The sequence below is a fragment of the Juglans microcarpa x Juglans regia genome, chromosome 6D, assembly GCF_004785595.1.
Source record: "Juglans microcarpa x Juglans regia isolate MS1-56 chromosome 6D, Jm3101_v1.0, whole genome shotgun sequence".
NCBI classification, from domain to species: Eukaryota; Viridiplantae; Streptophyta; class Magnoliopsida; order Fagales; family Juglandaceae; genus Juglans; species Juglans microcarpa x Juglans regia.
In genome coordinates this window covers 29,712,765-29,731,713 of record NC_054604.1, presented here as the reverse complement: position 1 = coordinate 29,731,713, position 18,949 = coordinate 29,712,765, and the positions used below count along the sequence as shown (strand labels likewise).

The 18,949-nt window shown below is 36.0% G+C and overlaps 2 protein-coding genes across 2 annotated transcripts; both read right to left on the bottom strand.

The window, feature by feature from the left end:
• Positions 1–1,147: 1,147 nt before the first annotated feature.
• Positions 1,148–4,311, bottom strand: LOC121235752 (KAT8 regulatory NSL complex subunit 3). The gene is made up of 6 exons (XM_041132137.1): positions 4,060–4,311; positions 3,704–3,765; positions 3,345–3,480; positions 3,018–3,090; positions 2,330–2,395; positions 1,148–1,551 (listed from the first exon to the last, which is right to left on the bottom strand). Exons 1-6 carry the CDS (start codon positions 4,191–4,193, stop codon positions 1,336–1,338), a joined length of 687 nt encoding a protein of 228 aa, XP_040988071.1. The 5' UTR covers positions 4,194–4,311; the 3' UTR covers positions 1,148–1,335.
• Positions 4,312–13,878: 9,567 nt separating this feature from the next.
• LOC121235751 (subtilisin-like protease SBT2.5) lies at positions 13,879–14,605 on the bottom strand. Its single transcript, XM_041132136.1, has 3 exons — positions 14,431–14,605; positions 14,112–14,259; positions 13,879–13,967 (listed from the first exon to the last, which is right to left on the bottom strand). The coding sequence occupies exons 1-3, from the start codon at positions 14,520–14,522 to the stop codon at positions 13,905–13,907; spliced, it is 303 nt and encodes a 100-aa protein (XP_040988070.1). The 5' UTR covers positions 14,523–14,605; the 3' UTR covers positions 13,879–13,904.
• Between the last annotated feature and the right edge of the window lie 4,344 nt (positions 14,606–18,949).

The following is an 18,949-nucleotide window of genomic DNA, read 5'->3' as shown; positions in this document are numbered from 1 at the left end:
AAACACAAACAAGAAGAGTCATCACCTTGCCATTAGCTACCAATACCATGGCCTCAATGCACAGCCACAAGCCCGCAGATGAAACCTACCAACAAAACCAATCTGTCGGCCAGAAGGTCGCCCAGATGATTGGCTTGGCACCGAAGCCAAGTCACCACGGCCAAACCGGTCACTCTGACCACCAAGGAAATACCCATGCTAACAGACATGGTCACGATGCATCCGGTCATGGCAAGACTGAGAAGAAAATGAAAGGCAAGAAGTCGGAGCACAAGAAGGGGAAAAGCCTCACCAAGAAGAAGTCCAAGGGACGCGATGGTAAGAGCGGCAGCAGCAGTGACAGCAGCAGCGACAGCGACTGAAGGCAAGTGCTATAAAATATTTATAGACTATTATCATCAACAGCTTAAAACTTGGCATAAACTTTGATTCCTCGGTGATTATTTATTGGCCCGGTTTTGCTGGCATGAACATGCACTTTTACATCAATTTATTAAGAAATTCTAGATAATTCAATTCCAAAATAAAGTACCAATATCAAAACAATAAAACCACAGAAGTTTTAGAGAAAGCAAAAAATGAGACTGGAAAGTTAAACCTAACTAAAAAAGGTTCCTCAGAAAACTTTACTATTATCCTAAGTTTTCTGTTTGCTTGCTTGCAGAAGCACAACCAAGGGGAGCAGTTATCTGAGATCGGATCAAATGAAGGTGCCCAGTGATAAAAAAAAATAATACATAAATAAGACTCATCAGAATAAGAACCCCAGTGATACCGCTTCATCGTTGTCTGCATCCTATGTAGTTGACGTGTTTAATAATAAGTCTGTTTGCTGACAAGAATTCTGCCATCGTTTTTCACCACTTCTAAAATTTTGTGGAGCATGTTATCTATTATCTTATGGTTCCACTTAGATCAAACGTACTGCATTGAACATACAACCATACCAGGCAGGAATTTTGGATGAATTGAACGGCCAAAACCAGAGATCATCCATCACAGATCAATACTATGATAATCATATAAGATCTCGAAAAACAATTCTACACATGATGGTGTAGAAGACATGTAAATTTTGGGATCAAAAAAGAAAGCAAAGCACACGCACAGTTGGCACATATTTTTGCAAGAATTTTAATATTTTAGGTGACAAAGAAACCATGCTCTAGAATGAGAAAACAGATTAAAACAGAGCAATACTTACACGAAATATAAACAGTCAGTATTACAAGACATGAAGAAAAAACACCGACAATGCGAAACATAGACAAAATAACACAGGTATGCACTAGTTGCATTGCTTTCAAATGAAGAAGATCTTTTGCAACTGAAGTCTTACTTTGCTCCAATAGACCTAGACACAAACGCTGCAATGGCCTGAACAGCAAGATTTTCAGCTTCATCTTGGGTTGACCCCTTGGTTTGAAGGTGCTTCTTTGCAATCTTGAAGGAATGGTCACCACCATCAATCACATGCAAACCGATTAGAGATTTCATCTTCTTGCAAACAGCTTCCAGCTTTTCCAGTGGACACAATGTGTCTTTGCTACCCTTCATGAAGCAAGATTGGAGCATTACAAAGAAGCACAAGTATAAGAATAACATACAAAGAAGCAAATTGGATTACTAAAATGAATCTAATGCAATGAGAATTAGATAATACCATAATGAGTGAGAAATGACAATCTCTTACAGGCAACAATATATTAGAGCGTCAAATCATCACAAAGCTGGACGGGTTATTCAAAAGTATAGGAGCATGATTGTACGAAAGTTGTTGAGAAAAGAAATCTTTGAGGTGTATTTTTTAAAATGAGTCCATTGAAAAGATGTTTGGAAAGAAAAATTTGAAATGTTCTTTTCTTTTCTTTTTTGTGAAAGTTGTGGGGCCCGCTGAAAGAAGAAATGTTGTGTTTTATTTTTTGGGGGGTTCTTGTGAAACTAGTTTCTTTTTTTTTTTTTGGGGGGGGGGGGGGGGGGGGGGGGGGGGGGGGGGGGGGGGGGGGGGGGGGGGGGGGGGGGGGGGGGGGGGGGGGGGGTGAAAGTGTGGGGGAGGCTGTCCATTAAATGATTAGATGAAATTTTTTTCAGAGTGACAGAAAAAGTATTTTGGGGTTTAAAACATGTTAGGATTGAAAGTGGAAGAAAAATGGAAATTTTTTCATTAGGGAACACAGTTATACAATTTGAGTTTTTGGAATCTAGAACCACAGTCAAACGCATCATTAATAGATCGGCAACTGGTGCAACTCCATTATAAAATTAAAAAAACATAGTTCTTGTAGAAGACATTACCCATACAAACATTTTTTTTATGGGTAAAAATTACCTGTACGAACATTGTTGGAACTGTAACTCCCAATAGTGTCTCATCTCGCACTGCTCCGTTCATCCCCTGTTTTATAAGGCAAATGTATTAAATCAAAGTGCTCTAATTAGTGGGGACATTTTTTTCCCCTACCGTCAATACCATAGATGTGAAATAACACCCTCCATGGAAAAAAAAAAAAAGGGGGGGGGGGGGTTAATTTCAACCCAATACATGCCTGATCAGCTGATCCTACTAATAAGGAGGCATGCCTAGGTAAACGAGCTCAAAGGGGCAAGCCATTAACACTGTCACTAAAAGGGAAATAGCATTATGACATGGAATGACAGGGCTCCAAGGCTTGGACAAGTCTATTGATCATGTAATGAAGATTTGTTAAAATTCAGGGATCTTCCTGGGAGTTACACTGTTCAGTAAATTGCAAAGGGGAACTATGCAAAGAAAATGGAATATTTACTCGCTCTAGAGTATGCTGAGTCCTAAGAGAGGTATAGTGGAATGCCAAGATATCAGGTATAAAACAGACAATGAAATTCCAAAGAACAAGTATCAACTGATTCTAACTTCCTCTCAGCTAGTTTCACATTCCAGATGTACAATTTGATTTACTAGACCATTAATAATTTAATAATGCATGTGAGTAACGAGTAAAGGATTGTGCAGAGTTAACTTATAGAGGATCACAAACCTTCAGTGGGTACCCCAAACAAACTATAGCTGAAGCACAAATATCTTCATTGCAAGCTACCATGCAGCTGACTCTAGAGAAATACAATTTAATATTAATGAAGAGTAATCAATGGTAAGTTATGCAGCAGAGACAATGGTATATATCACTACTTGACTTTGTCTATATATGCTCCTAAATATCAAAATTGCATTGCATGGAAGCACTATTTACCATAAGAGATACATGGAAATTGTTTGCAAACGATTTTCCCTTTAACGACAAGCAAGATCCCAGGGTACTAAGCATTAGATAATTTTCAATCAATTTGAGTTATTTTGTCACTACCTTGACCCCATGGATTTCCCTGCCAAAATCAGCGGATGCCCAGGGTACTTAGCAACAGTCTTTTTAACAATATCCGAGTGAAACTCGACCAACCTTTCTGCCTTGGGAGGAGCCTTCCGTCTACCACCAGATATGTCTGCCAAGAGTCAAGCCACCATATTGAAGAATACACTCACTTCCGAAGACAACTGACTTCATGCATTACTTAAAAATCAGCCGAACTACTAGTACCCGGAAGGATGAACATGTTAAAATACAATAAATAATCTGGTGCAAAGAGAAAGGCATATGCTCTTGTAATAGAGAGAGAAGAGATAAAGAGAAAGCAAAAGTCAACGCTAATTGACCAAGAAACTCACAAGGATAGTCAAAGGTAACTACTTCAGCAGCATTCAAGGCCTTGCCCAGCATTTTCTTCCATCTGCATAAAAATAAAGTAGCTTCAAATTCCCGAGATTCTAACTCATTCATATCAACTATAAACTACTAGCCGCAAAATTCCATAATTTTTTTTTTTTTTATTAGTGCAAAATTCCATAATTTATTGTTCTTCTTTCCACCTTTCTTTGTTCCAAATATAAGCGCTTTATTACAAACTAAAGAAATTTTTTTACATTGTCCAATAAACCAGAACATCAATTACTGGGAATGTTTTCATTTTGAATAAAACTGGAACACGAAATACAACAACAAAAACAGAGAATTTAAGTGCGACCTGATCATCCATTCGGAAGAGGAAGGAGCACCGGCACCATGAGCAAAAACCACCACAGGGGATGTCTCCTCCAGCGCCAATGGTAATGACGATGACTTCTCATCTGCATAGTCCTTGTCCTCGTGAGGAAGCATTTCTACTACGGTACTAGCCAGCACGAAATTGAATTAAGTCCCCACTTTAAAATCCTAAGGAAGCCCTAATCAACCCCACACAATTTTCGCGCCAAATGTTGGGACTTCGGAGGTAGAGTATACCGTAGAGAGTCAAAGCCCACCCTTCGGCCCATAGATCTGAGCTTATAAACTCGGTCTATTTTTTCTTTATTTTTATCATTATTATTTTATTGCCTATATATATCTGCTATCTACTACTATTATATAAGCGTCTATCCGCATATGAATAGTAGACTTTAGGGGATCTTTGCTTTCCATTTCTGTCCCTGAATGTTTCTTTTATTTACTTTTGTGTCCTTGTTTGTTGATTTGTCTTCCCGTTTCTATACGGTTGTGTCTTGCATTTTTACGTTCCTGCCCTTATTTGATTTCATGTGTACATTTTTGCCCTTGCTTGGTTGATTTTCGCTTTCCTTATTTGTCCCTCTGTCTGCTGCTTTTGTACATTTTTTTCTCCTGTTTTGTTTTTATTTTTTACGTTTTTGCCCTTGTTTGATTGCATCCGTACGTTTTTCCCTGCTTTTTTATTTTGAATTTGCTTCTTTTACGTTTCGCTTGTCCTGACAGAGCGTAGACAGAGTGTAGCTTATGGTCTCGTTGCTGGGCTTTGCTTTTATTTATTGTTTCATTGAGAATGAAATTAGTTTACATTGCATTTGGTTTTACACTTTTGGTTCTTGCACAGTGTGTTGGTGTGATGTGTTAAGGACATATCCCAACATCGATCATAATCGTTAACTTGAAAATCGTTAAGTAGATAGCACGGTGTGCTAGTGACATCTTTGATGCTTAAATCAACAATAAGTGAGGGATAATAATTTAAGAATGCTCAATCAAATCATTCAAAAGTTACCTATTGCTCCTATATATAGGCATGAAGAATATTGGATGAGTATCATAAACTGATTAACTTTGCACAATACTTAGCTATTAAAAGGCTTATCCCTGATGTATCAAAGTTGTCTAATCACCACATCATCCATACCAAATAACATTGTTTTGTCTATAACAAAACGGCGTCGTTTGGTCATATGTTATTAAATTGTTTTATAAAATCTCACACGCATGAAACAACGATAAAACGTCATTTTATGCCTAGGATTTTATATATATATATAAATCTATATATAATTATTTATTCTATATTATATATAATATATGCAAGGTGGGAGAAACTTGGAGCGGGGCCGGACTCCCATTGTCCCCCACCCCCTGAATCTGCGGCACGAATCCCCGCCCCGCCCATGCGGGGGAGGGGTGGACAGGGGCGGGGCAGTGGGGCTCTCACCCCTATTAGATGTTTTAAATTATTTAAAAAGTGATGCAAGACAAGATGTGATACTTTTTATGAATCTTTGGCTCTTAAATGTAATGACTATTGATTTTGGCATTTTTTTTGGACTTGTGAGAATGAATTATTTTCAGTGCATAGCATTCTAGGATTTCAAATGATAGAATTTAATTTTTATTCTAGAAGATGAGATTATTATTTCCTCCTCTACATTCCACATGTAGACATAGTTAGTTTTTTGCATCTAAGTGTCACATTTTCATTCTTTTGAATTAAAGACTTTGGCCAAGAAAGACAAAACATATTTTTTAATGTTACTCTTCACCCACCTTATTCATTAGCCCATTGTTATATAATTGAACCAATTTTAGAGTTTTATACCAAGTGTTAACGTCGTGTTTCGCATGTCATTGGCCTAAGTTCCTACAATTCAGGTCTTCAGAATTTGGGCCTGCGAAAATAGAGAAGAAGACAGTTGGGAGAGGGCAGCCTTGGGGCCGGTAGAGCTGATACCCGCATGGTGCGGGGTGGGGGGTACCCTTCCCTGCACCCTTCCCCGCACCATGCGGGGGTGGATTTTTTCCCCCGCCCCAATGCCGGGGGGTGGGGGAAAAATCTCCATCCGCCCCGCCCCCCAGGCCAATACATTGGGTCTAAAAAAAAATTATAATATAATTTAAATTTATAAATATAAAAAGAAGTTAAACTCATTAGAGTTAGATTTTGGATTGTCTTGACCTCCTAAGCCAACTTTTATATAGGAGACCAAGGTAATACAATAGTCATCCTTAAGCAATGTGAGACTTACTACTTCAATGACTTGAATATAATTTCAAGTCTTTAATAAATTGTATATATCTATATATAATATATTTATATATATAAATATAAATATATATAAAAAAATTTACATGCGTGGAGCGGAGCGGGGGGCGGGGCAGAGCGAGGCCCCGCTGGGGTTATCCCACCCCCGCTAGCCCTTCTGCATGCTGGGCGGGGCGAATGGGGGCGGGTTAGTGGGGTACGGGGCCCCGCTGCCCACCCCTAAGGGCCAGGGAGTCTCCGATGCCAAAGTCAGTAAATTCTCTTGAAAATTTGTAAATAAGTGAAAAAGTCTAGGGATCAGAAAGAGTTTCCCGTACCTGAGACTTGATATTTATACCAAGAGTCTGGGGGATAGATTGTGTCTGCCCCCATGGAGTTTGTGTCCTTCGTACAATTTTTTTTGTTAGAGTCCTTTAATGAGGCATGACTATGCGACAACGTCATTAATGTGACGTGTAACTCGAGTAGTAGTGTCATTAATGCGACATGGTTTCCCAATTTGCCTCACCCGCGTCCTTGGTGGTCCGTTGATACCTCCCCTATCAGAGGATCGAGGGTCTCCTATATTTTCTATCCATTACGAGGACAAGCACTCAAGAGCTGAACACTATTCAAATGATCTTCAGGTCGGTGAATCTTATCCTCTGCAGCACGTTCCCTCATGCAAATAGCATCCAAAGGAGCCTACCCATGGGCCAGGTTGAAGATTCTCCTTGTTTTGGGATAGACCTTTGGTTTGTTCCCTTATGGCTAGTTTGGATTCAAAAATGCGATGAGATGGTTTTAAATAAAAAATGAAAATTGGAAAAAATATTGTTAGAATATTATTTTTTAATATTATTATTGTTTTGAGATTTAAAAATATTGAATTGAGATTTGAAAAAGTTGAATTATTTATTATATTTTATATGAGAAAGTTATAATGATGAGATGAGACACTTTCCGAATCCAAACAGGGCTTTAGTTGCCCTTCTTAGGCCTGCTTAGATAGAGAGGAAAAAAATCCCCTTACACCAAGTTTTTGTGCTACTTTACATTATCATATTTTTAACCATATTTTATTTACTGTATATAAATATTATTTCCAGGATTTTTTCACACAACTGAAAAAACGTGCCTTGCACGTTGTACCAACAACTAGTATATATATATATTTGTCTCGTTGAAAAATAAACCTCATACAAATTGTTAAATTAAAGCAATAGTGGAAATTTTATCGACTTGTTAATTTCTAATAAATGTTTCGAGAGAAAACGAGTTAGGCCCAATAAAATAAAATGAGTAATGATATACACACAACATATTGCACAACACATTGCATAACAATGTTATAAAATGAGGGTATTTTTTTAAAATGATGTTACTTTTATAAAATATTTTACAAAAATACCTATCATTTAAAACATTATTGTGTAAAGTGTTGTAAAAAATATTGTGTGTAAATTATTTTTCATTTTTCAAATAAAATAATTCAGTTTACGTGCCATTATAGGTTAGTCAAAGTGAAAGATTGGGTCCGTTATTTCGGGTCATAATTTTGGGTTGGGTAAGTCTTGCGACTTTATTGTACGCTCCTACTGACAAGTCGAATTAGTCGAATTTGTATCCTATTTAAGTTAGAGTAATGTTACATATAGTTGTAGAGTGTGTAAGTAATGTGCAGTCGCTTTGAAAAAGAGTTAGGTCTACTATTTAAAAAATTAATTTCTTTTCATGGAATCTCATATTTATTCACTTTTTTTAAAGTGATTATATGGTATTTGCGCACTCACAACTGCAACTATTATTTATCTTTAAGTTATTGGTATCATGTGTGTACATATGTATATATAGGGTGGTGCTATCAGGCCATCCAATAAACAAATTTTATTGACTGGTAACTGGGACCATGATGCAATATTGTTATTGTTAATTTCTAATAAATGTTCTGAGAGAAGACGAGCTAGGCCTAATAAAATAAAATGAGTAATGATATATACAAAACACATTGCATAACAATGTTATAAAATTAGGGTATTTTTATAAAATGATGTTACTTTTATAAGATGGTTTTCAAAAATACCCCTCATTTAAAACCTAATTTTGTAAAGTGTCGTAAAAAATATCGTGTAAATCATTTTCCATTTTCTAAATAAAATAATTCAGTTTAAGAGCAATTATAGATTAGTCAAAGTGAAAGATTGGGTCAGTTATTTTGGGTCAGAATTTTGGGTCGGGTCAATCATGCGACTTTATTGTACGCTCCTACTGACAAGTCGAATTAGTCGAATTTGTATCCTATTTAAGTTAGACTAATGTTACATACAGTCGTTGAGTATGCAAGTAATGTGCAGTCGTTTTGAAAAAGAGTGAGATCCACTAGTAAGAAAATTAATTTCTTTTCATGGGATCTTGTATTTATTCAATTTTTTAAAAATAATTGCACAATGTTTACGCACTCATGACTTCAAATATCATTTCTCTTTAAATTATTGGTATCATGTGTGTACATATGTATATATAGGATGGTGCTAACAGGTTGTCCAGGTTTACTGTTAGGTGTATCGCTAGTATAAATTTGTAATTACTTTTTTTATTATTATTTTTTAAGTATTTTTTTAACATCCTTAATTATTTTAAAAAATTACATATTCACTAATAGTCATTTCCTTAATTATGAAGTAAAAACAATTAAAATACTTGAGCGGTAACTTCCTTAATTTTTCATATATATATATATATATATAAGTTAGATTTGTGAATCTGACAAAATCTTTTAGATAAACAAGTCGGTCCATATCATCCATGCACGTAGCTTGTCTAAGAAGCCGATTATGTTAGGGTAAAAAAAAAATGATTATTGCACGATCAATTTTAACTCATTACAATTTGTTAAGGATACTTAGTATTTGCGGATTGTATTCATGTCATGTCAAGTCGTGGATATTCGACTATAGAGCTTAACCCGAACTTGACCTATTAAGCTAAATGTGTCAAATATGTTAGACTTTCCTCTCTGGGCTCATCATGTAAACCCTAAACTTTAGATCTCAAGGCTCATCCACAACAGAAGGATATACAATACCATTCAAATTCAAATGTTAAATAGATATGCACGTTACTAGTTTAAATTATAAAATAGTTTGAATTGTAAATTTAGATAAATACTGATGTAACAGAAAACTCTATATACTGCAATATATTGTTCTGTTTTGGTATTGACTACCAAAAACATTTCTCAAACTTTGATATATTTTACATGGTATCATGCCGTAACTAACGACTCATGCCGTATTATCCATTTTGACCCATTTAGTAACTAATTAGAGATGGATCAACACAACATTACTCATTTCAACCTATTTCATATAAATGAGTTGAACTAATCCGCATAACCGATTTGAAATGATTAACATAATTTCATACAAAAATTAAAATTTATATTTACTAGTAGCCACAATATTTTTAAAAAATAATTAGGCTACCTACTAATAAAAAATATCAATATTTTTCATATTTTAACTTATAATAAAATCAATATTACAATCTCAATATTAGTAAATATGAGTATAGGTTCTAAATTACCATCTCAATAATAAAAGTATAAGTATATCGAAAAATATTAATATTACAATTCAACAATAATAAAATTGTGATTGTGAGTAAAAATCTAAACGAATCATAACGGGTTGGTTTTGCATTTAACGGGTTAACACGTTATTGACCCATTTATAAATCATATCTTAACGGGTCAACCTGTTTTGACCAAAATCCGTTAAAATCAAACTTAAACCTACTAATTTCGTGTCGTGTTCATATAGGATTCAATGATCGTGTCACATATTGGTACCCCTACAATTTGTTTAATATAACCGATCAATTAAATTGATTCAAGTAATTTATTTGGCTTGATGAATAACACAACTTTACCTATTGTAAACATAACTCATATAAAAAATTTATTTATTATAAATATAAATCATATCAATTATCAACGTTCGCAGCTAGTTAGAATAATTTCAAGTCAATATCTATAACCATATATATAAGAAAATTACTTATTTACGATCAGTTATATCCAGTTAAGATGAGTATGTTTTCGTCATAAATAATCATTTTCATCGTAAAAAATGTCACAAATACTCTTTTTTGTCGTGATATATTTAATATTAAATGTCACTTAACTTCTCAATTCATATCTAATAAAATAATATTAAAACCCAATAAAATTTGTCTAAATAAACAAACATACAGCAATACAAGGGTTTTAGAGTTTTGAGGTTAAATTATTAGTAAAATATATTATTAATATATACGTACGGGTCAATTGAGGATGGGCAGCTTGTTTATTAATCATGTCTAACTAAGTGTCTAATCGAGTCAATCAATATAACACAAATCTTACAATCTTATAATTAATTTAAGTGTCCAATTCATACCAAGTTTACACCCGTGTTAAACATGTCCAGCCCCATGCCAGAAGCATCTAGCAAACGATATACTTTTTATAATTGAGAGAGGAAACATCGACTAGAACAGTGACCGTTTAAGCGTATAATATCAAGTCCGAAGATTAATATGCCATGCAGTGGCTGTAGAGATTGAAAGCAAAAGGATAAAAAGTAGGAACAGAGGAAGATCAGCGGGGAATCATATATATACATAAATGTTTGCCCTAGGTGTAAGTTCGTCTGATGAAGGATAAGGTTGAGATGCCTACAGCAGCCTAAGCTGCTTTATTCTTTGTTTAGGAGTTAAAGGTTATTGTCTCGTCGAGGTCTGAAGGGCCAACCCCCACCCCCTCCACCTTTTGCTTAGAGGGTAGTCCACGGCTGTCCCAAGCTAAATATCATGAACTTTAGACGTGTTCAAGATCAGTTGGCTCTAAGATGCACAGGTACTGGAGCATATTTTCATCCTCATTTTGATGAATTTCTCATCCAGTTGAGATTCGCTATGTGGCAAGCTGATCATGGTTTTACCCTTCTGATGCCAACTATGATTATGATATATGCTAAAAACTCTTATAAGGCAAGAGAGGATTTGGTTTTGCCACTAATTTTCAAGTGCAAGATATGGAGACCCCACCAAGTATCTAGGCTAGGTGTGACATGTCAACCTTTTTTTTCGCATAGTCGTTTTTATGCCCTATAAATAGGGCTTTATATACTCCATTCCTCTTCAAGCTGGAAGAAGCTAGCAGAGATTGGCAGTAGGAATTAATTACAGGGGGTGAGTCTTTCAAGGCATTGGTTATTCAATCTCTCTCAAGGGCTTCTAGCCTGAGCCAAAAGCTGAAGTTTTGCTTTGAAGGCAACTGCATGCATGGGTTCAGGCTAGGAGCCCTTCGAGGGGGACCGAAAAGGCTGTCCCTTGCTAATTGCAAGAAGTTTTGGGATGTTTGTTTTAAAACCCGAGGCATTTTTGTTGCTCACTCTTCTCTCAAAGGCTTCTGGAGCATTGCCGGAGACGGCAATTTAGCTGCCTTTGGGAGGAGAGTGAACAAACAGTGCCACGATAACTTTACGTGATCATTGGCAACGACGTTAAGTGGATATACTACTGCACAGATTGGGTGCATGCTCTCGTCAAAGCTTTCTTGATTTGGCCAAGCTTTAGTACTGCTTGTTCTGCTTCTGTTAAATGAGCTTGTTTCATCTGCACTACCTCGCTTTCTGACTCAGGTTTGAAGATATGATCTCTTAGGGAGAAATAATTTCTGGCTTTATTAAAGATAAAACATTGTTAATATCAAATTCGTTGATGTTAATAATTTTGCCTAATTTTGAAGTCAGAAAATTTAGCTTTTCATAACTCAAGCGGCGAGACTCTCACCTTCGAAGGGATCCAAACATGTAGACCAGCAAAATATAGCATATTATATACGTTTGGAAGACACAAATGTTGAGTGAGCAAAGACCAAAACCAGGTTGGGTCAAGCTCAATGTAGATGAATGGAGTAGTTTTGGAAATCCAGGATTTAATGGGGAGTCGTGGCCGGAGCCGTTAAAAGAAATTCTGATGGTAGAATATTCTTGGCTGCATTTAATTTCTTCTTTTTGTGGATCATTTGATTCTGTGATGGTGGTTAATTAGTAATTGCGGGATAAGGGCTGTGTTCACCGTTCATTGCTTGAATTTATATGCACTTAATGTTGTATTTTAAGAGGTTAGCTGTACAGTTGAGACACGTTTATAATTAGAAAAATAATGTTCAAATGTGCAAGCGCTGCATATTAGCCAAACAAGCTTATAATCAAGGGCTTTGAGGACATCACGTGAATTTCTAATATCCGAGCTAGCCTCCTTCAAGGATAGGATGGGTAATCTAACGTCAAGAATTTTTTTTTTTTTTTTTTTTTTTTTTCTTATGACCCTAGAGTCCTCCAGAAAAATGTGGCAAAAGTTTTATGAATAGAGTCAATGAATTTTTTGGATGGATTGAGTACAGAGAGAAGAGAGAATATGAATAGGGATTGAGGTAAGGACATATTTGATAAAAGCTAAGTTGCCTCCCATGGATAATAAACGACCTTTCCACCCAGCCGTTTCTTCTTGATTTTGTTCAAGATAGAGTCGAAAGCAAATATGGAGAGTTTTTTTTATAAAAGAGAGGAGCACCAAGATAAACAATGGGAAATTTAGGCTCATTAAAATCCGTATAAGTAACTTTAATGATATTCTTCTTAATGTTTGAATGCATTTTTAGAATATACTTTTAGAATGATTAATTTTTTTGTCTCGAGATATTCTCATATTAAGAAATGAAAGCATAAGAGTTTGGAAGCTTTTCTTAGATTCATTTGTGAAAACTAAAAATTATCAACAAAAAGGGTGTGAGTGATAGGTTGGCAGCCACCAGGTACCAGATAAGGAGAGATATGCCCGTCAATCAACAGCGGACGGATACCTCTACTTAAAAGCTTTTCATTAAGATTAAAAAAAAAAAAAAAAAGGTTCCCCTTATCAAAAACCTTTGCTAGCTGTAAAATAGCCCGCATGAGTATCATTGAGATCGATGGAAAAAGTAGACACGGTGAATTAACAAGCTTAAAGAAGAGATTCCACTCGCATTAAAACCAAACATTAACAAAATACGAGAAAAATAAGTCCAATATTTGATTCTGTCAAAAGGTCATGTCATTATTATCAGTATTTTTAGCCAAACTATGAGTATAGCCAGCCCTCTCTAGACAAGCTACATACATGAAAAGAATATACGTACTGATCATCTCTCTCAAATCAAGCTGATTGATGAAAAGATTTGTCGAACTACTGTTGAGATTGAGCTTGAGATATGTTTTCCGTCCGCTGTGCTCATTTTTATGGGTTCTAACAATAAATAACATAATCTTTTGAGAATGGACTAAGAAAAATGTTAATCACACAACGAAAACACATGATTTAAGATAGATGGGTATATATAGGATTATAAATAAAAGCATTCATACGAGATATTATCAAATGCATGTTTCTCTCGGCCTGCTTAATTTCAGTAAAACTCATTTGAGAGAAAAATCAGATATAGTTAATCATACATTTTCCCAGATACAAACGTCTCCTCGGGTACACTACTAAGCAAGCTCTTGATTTTTCTCCACAATTCTCACTCCCTTTGCAGATCTAAGCACATTGGCCTGTTTCAAAAGTACACACCAAGTATCCAGAAACATCAAAACTAGAGAAAAGCATCGGTTTCTGATCAGTACTTTTATGTACCAAGAACTGATAAATCCTATATATATTGCTGATCAGTAAGCTTTAAAGTGTGATAGAAGCACCTGATCCTCAGTAATTTCTACTTGAAACCCATCAATAATGACCAAAGATAACGTCTTCCTGTAGCTGCCGGCCTCAAGGGTGCTGGCCAACAGCTCATCATGCTTCCTGCTTAGATATAAATTAAGCTCCTGTTCCCTTCTTTTTGTTCTATTGAAAAGGAAATATAAAGGCAAATGGAAGAAACTAAGAGATCAAGTTATACTGATCAGACAAAGAACGTTAGAAGGGATTCGTATAATAAGAAAAAGGATATAACATAATTTTCCAAAACCAAAAACAGAATCATCATGTATAACATAATGTATGTAGAGAACAGACCGATCAGCTCGAAGGCGCTCGTATTCCGGGTCGTAGTTCATGAAAACGAAGTATGACTCAGTTTTTGTACTTTCCATTGCGATTCCTTGCATATTTTTTTAAGAGTGTGGCTTTTGCTGGATATATATGCAATGGGTTTCAGGTATCGTGTGCAGGCAATTTATGGTTGATCGGAAGTAATAAGCTAGCTGAGTTCGGGTGTTGAGTTGATATTAAATAATTTAATAATAAATAATTTATGAATAATAATAATAATAAATTATTTGTAAATGAGTAATTTCATATATAATTGAAAAATGTGTAAATATCATTAAAAATAAGTTGGAATTACTGTAAAAAAAAAAATTTTTACGTGTAAATTTTTTATAAAAAAATATAAAACTATAAAAAAATGTGTAAATTTTTTATAAATTAATATAAAACTCATAAAAACGACTCGCCGTTCCTCTTGCTCTATGAATGGATCATGTCTGATTTGTTCGAAAAGTGTTTACTGAAGTTTCCTCAGGGTTCGAGCATCACTGCAATAAAAGACACTTATTCTGATCACGAGAAGTAAGCGGGCCTGCAGCCTTTATCATATTCATCCTTTTTGACTTATTATCTACCAAATTTTACATATCGTTAAAGGAGATCAAGGCATGCGCCGGAGATCATGCCACATCTTTACCCTTTTCTTCGTATACAATCGAGTTTTCAGGGATGGAGAAAGTTTAAAAACGATGGCGAACTTAAAAACATTTTATATTAATACCTCAAAGCAGAAACGAAATCTTTAAGCTCATGCACGTGAACGCCTCATCTGCTTGCATGGAAGCTGCAGTCTGCGGCGCCAGTACTGCAGAGTTGGCTGGGCCACCCAGCATCTACAATCTCCACATGTCAATCGGAAAGGTCGGGGACCTCAATCTGAGATTCCGGAGAGAGAGAGAGAGAGAGAGAGAGAGAGGACCGTCGCATACCCACAGTACATCTGGGAGTGCACGCGGATAAATCATGAAAGTTGCAGATGCAATTGGATTTGGAGTCCTAATTTTGTTATACAAACTCCACCAAATTCTACACTCTATATTTTTTAAAATTTTTAAATTTTTTAATATTTTATTTAAACTTTTTTGAAGTTTATTCTTTTTAAATTATTTCAAATTTTCTATTTATTATTCATATAAAAAATATTTGATAAAAAAATAATAAAAATTAAAAAAAAATATGAAGTATAGAGTATAGTAAAGATTGTATAGCAAAACTCTTCTCACAAACAATACCAAAAAAACAGTTGAAATTTTAGATGTTCCGTCCTAACAAACACAATACCAAAAAACAGTTCACAGTTTGATGATATGCATATATTATTATCTCATCCTAACTATGCTAACGGATAATACCGTATCAACATAACGTGATAAGATTGGGATAAAAATATGATATATAGTAAAAATCAGTTTTTGGTGAGCGAATACTATGGCTTTAAATATTATGTATGTATAAACTATTACGACCGAGAAATTCAGAATAAAAACAACTTTTTTATGTAATAAACTATATTATATCTTAGAACCATAAAAAAAAAAAATAAAAAAAAAAAAGGGTAGTGTCACGATATGCATTTTTCTTTAAAACACAACCACAAAAAGATTAGAAGTTACATCACTTAATATTTTCATCAATCTCAGTAGTCACAAGAGTTTTATTTGTAGTTGTTTGCAAATGGCGGTATCTCATGGCTCATAGCCGCAATCATATAACAGGTTACCTGCTTTCTACACATGTACTTAAAGTTTAATGGGTACTTATCTTCCCTCTCCTTTGGCTTTGAGAGAGAGAGAACGTTTTCTAGAAAACACAATCCTTTTGATTGTTTCCGCCGGAGAGGAGGGTGGACCCTCCTCTTCGTTCCCTTTTCGAAATTGCTTAGTGTATATACTTTTATGGTAGTGTTTTTTTCCCTCTCTCCTCCACCGATTCAGTTTTGGTCAGATCTACTACTCACCGACGACCACCTGTCAACACGCACCCCACCGCGCAACCCTATAGCCGATGATCTACTGGAACAACGTGGAACCATGACAAAAATGTTGGCATGTGACCTGCACACGTGGCTTGCTTCCGCACGTGGAGCTCACGTGCCGCTGCGTCCCAATGAGCCCATCAATTACACGCACCACACCAACAGATTCCTCACCTCGAGATCTTTCATATATACCCCACCTCACCTTCCAACAATTGGCATGTGGCCTCCACGCACTATCACAAAGGCGCAACAAGATAGAAGATCCGTTGCAGATCAGTCCATTCGATGCTGGTCTTGAAAAAGGAACTATGTTCTCGCTTTCCCTAACTGATGATCCTGAAAATGGAATTACGAATCTCTTCAAAAAATATCTCAAGATAACAAACTGCAGTGCACCCACTGCTTACAACACCTCCAACAGTGGCTTACTTACAAACCATTTTTTAAGATGGAGAACCCTCTATAGAAGGAATGGGTGGACACCAAGAAATTGATTCCAAAATCTAGGGGTGGGTAGCGGGGCCTCGCCTCTGCTGCCCTGCCCCCCTTTCGCTCCGCCCCTGTTCAACGGGACTGAGCACCCCATCCGTCAGATGCCCCGGGGGGGGGGGGGTGGGGGGGGGAGGGGGCCCTACCAGCATCTGACCCCCAAGGTGGGGGCGGGGGCGGGATAGGGGCAACCCCGTCATTAATGAAATGACGTCGTTTCATCTTTTGTTTAGAATCTCCCCCCCCCGGCAAGCGAGGTCACCCTCCCTGAGTCCCACTCACCCAGAATCTCTCTCTCTCTCTCTCTCTCTCTCTCTCTCTCTCTCTCTCTCTCTCCAGTCGCCGCGCTCTCTGTGTCTCACTCTGTCGCTTGCCGTCACCGTAGCTATCGCTGTAGTCTTCCTTGACTCCATCTTCATCTCCATCGCCGAAGGTAAGAAACCCTAAATCTACTACAATTTTTTGTGATATTTATTTTATGGAATGAAGATTGGAGGAATGATGGGATTTAATCGGAGATAGATGATGGGATTTTGTGAATTGTGTGCTGTGGAGACTTAATTGTGCATGTGGTTCACTGGTTTGAATGATTGATGTTTGATTTGTACAGTGTGTTCGTGTGAATCTCTCGGTGATTGATTTATTTTTTCATTTTTTTTAAAATCCTAAAATAATTTAGGGGTTTCGGATGGGAACCCTAATTCCTAAAATCTTTGAAATCCCTAAATTATTTGAGGGTTTTGAATTGGAACCCTAAATTAGGGTTCCAATCCTCAATATGGTAAGTTTTGAGGTGGAAAATTTCACCTCAATATGTTTAGTTTTGACACACTAAATACTGAAAAAGGAAAATTTTTGTGAAATACAAAGTTATAAAATTTTGAATAAACTTTTCAACGTCACCAAGTTTCCCTTCATCCAATGTAAAGATCAAGATATATTTTCGTTTTAACTTTGAGTAGTTTTTTTCCCAAAAAACAACATATATAAACTGCAATCTTTCAAGTCCAGTATCGAATTCATCACCAACTTACCCCTTAACACTGAATATTTTAACACAAGAACATGTTTTGACACTTGAATTTGCCAACACAAAAATAAAAGATAACAGTCAATGTAAGTATTCAAATTATCGATCTAATTTGTTTTAGTTTCAAAAGCATAGTCATAACATGATTTGGTTGTGTTTTTAATTGAGTCTTTTTTTTTTTATTTATATACTTTCACATTCTTATATTTTTATGTAAAAATTCTTTACAATTTTTATAACCCATTTTAATTGGGTATTTAATTTTTTTTATGTTTGATGTTTGATCATTCATATTTGATCTTCCAACTTCTAATATATATGTTAATGCTTGGATATTAGTTGTTTGGCATGTTGTTATGTTTGTTTTAATTTCAGATTTCTTATTTGCTTGAGTTAATGGATATGCCAGCAGATTCTAGTGCGAGCTCTCTTTTCTATGCCCAGAGTACCCCTACACCTACCCCTACTCTTCCTTCTACTCCTATCCCTACTCCTGGCCTAACACCTACCCTTACGGCACTTTGCCCCGCCCCTAAGCCCAATAAGAAACATGTTTCTATAGTTTGAGCTCATTTTACCAAACTAGAAGGTGGTGACCCCAATAACCCTCAAGCCAAGTGTAACCATTGTGGAAAAATCTATAGATGCCACTATAGGAAACATGGCACCTCACAATTAAATGTGCACTTAGAAGAGCAATATAAAAAAAGTCTAATATTAAGATCATTACAAAAGAATAGTCAATCTAGGTTAGAAATTGGACTTCAAAAAATGGTGGATGGGACTAGTGGGGGTGCAACTTTGAAGGGGTATACTAAGTATGATCACAATGAGTGTAGAAGACACCTAGCTCGTATGGTCATCATGGACGCGGCACTTTTTCAAGTTGTTGATAGGAAATGATTCCAAGAGTTTGCTCACTACTTGGAACCAAAGTTTAATATTCCTTCTCGCCACACGGTGGCAAAGGATGTAAAAAAATATTTTTT

What these genes read in the sequence shown, in the direction of transcription:
- LOC121235751 (XM_041132136.1), bottom strand. Translation starts at nt 14,522, where the DNA reads ATGCAAGGAATCGCAATGGAAAGTACAAAAACTGAGTCATACTTCGTT. An exon ending in GAGCGCCTTCGAGCTGATCG is followed by an intron (nt 14,260 to 14,430) that starts GTCTGTTCTCTA and finishes CCTTTTCAATAG; the next exon opens with AACAAAAAGAAGGGAACAGG. An exon ending in TAGAAATTACTGAGGATCAG is followed by an intron (nt 13,968 to 14,111) that starts GTGCTTCTATCA and finishes CTTTTGAAACAG; the next exon opens with GCCAATGTGCTTAGATCTGC.
- LOC121235752 (XM_041132137.1), bottom strand. Translation starts at nt 4,193, where the DNA reads ATGCTTCCTCACGAGGACAAGGACTATGCAGATGAGAAGTCATCGTCA. An exon ending in AGTTACCTTTGACTATCCTT is followed by an intron (nt 3,481 to 3,703) that starts GTGAGTTTCTTG and finishes GACTCTTGGCAG; the next exon opens with ACATATCTGGTGGTAGACGG. An exon ending in GGGAAATCCATGGGGTCAAG is followed by an intron (nt 3,091 to 3,344) that starts GTAGTGACAAAA and finishes GTATTTCTCTAG; the next exon opens with AGTCAGCTGCATGGTAGCTT.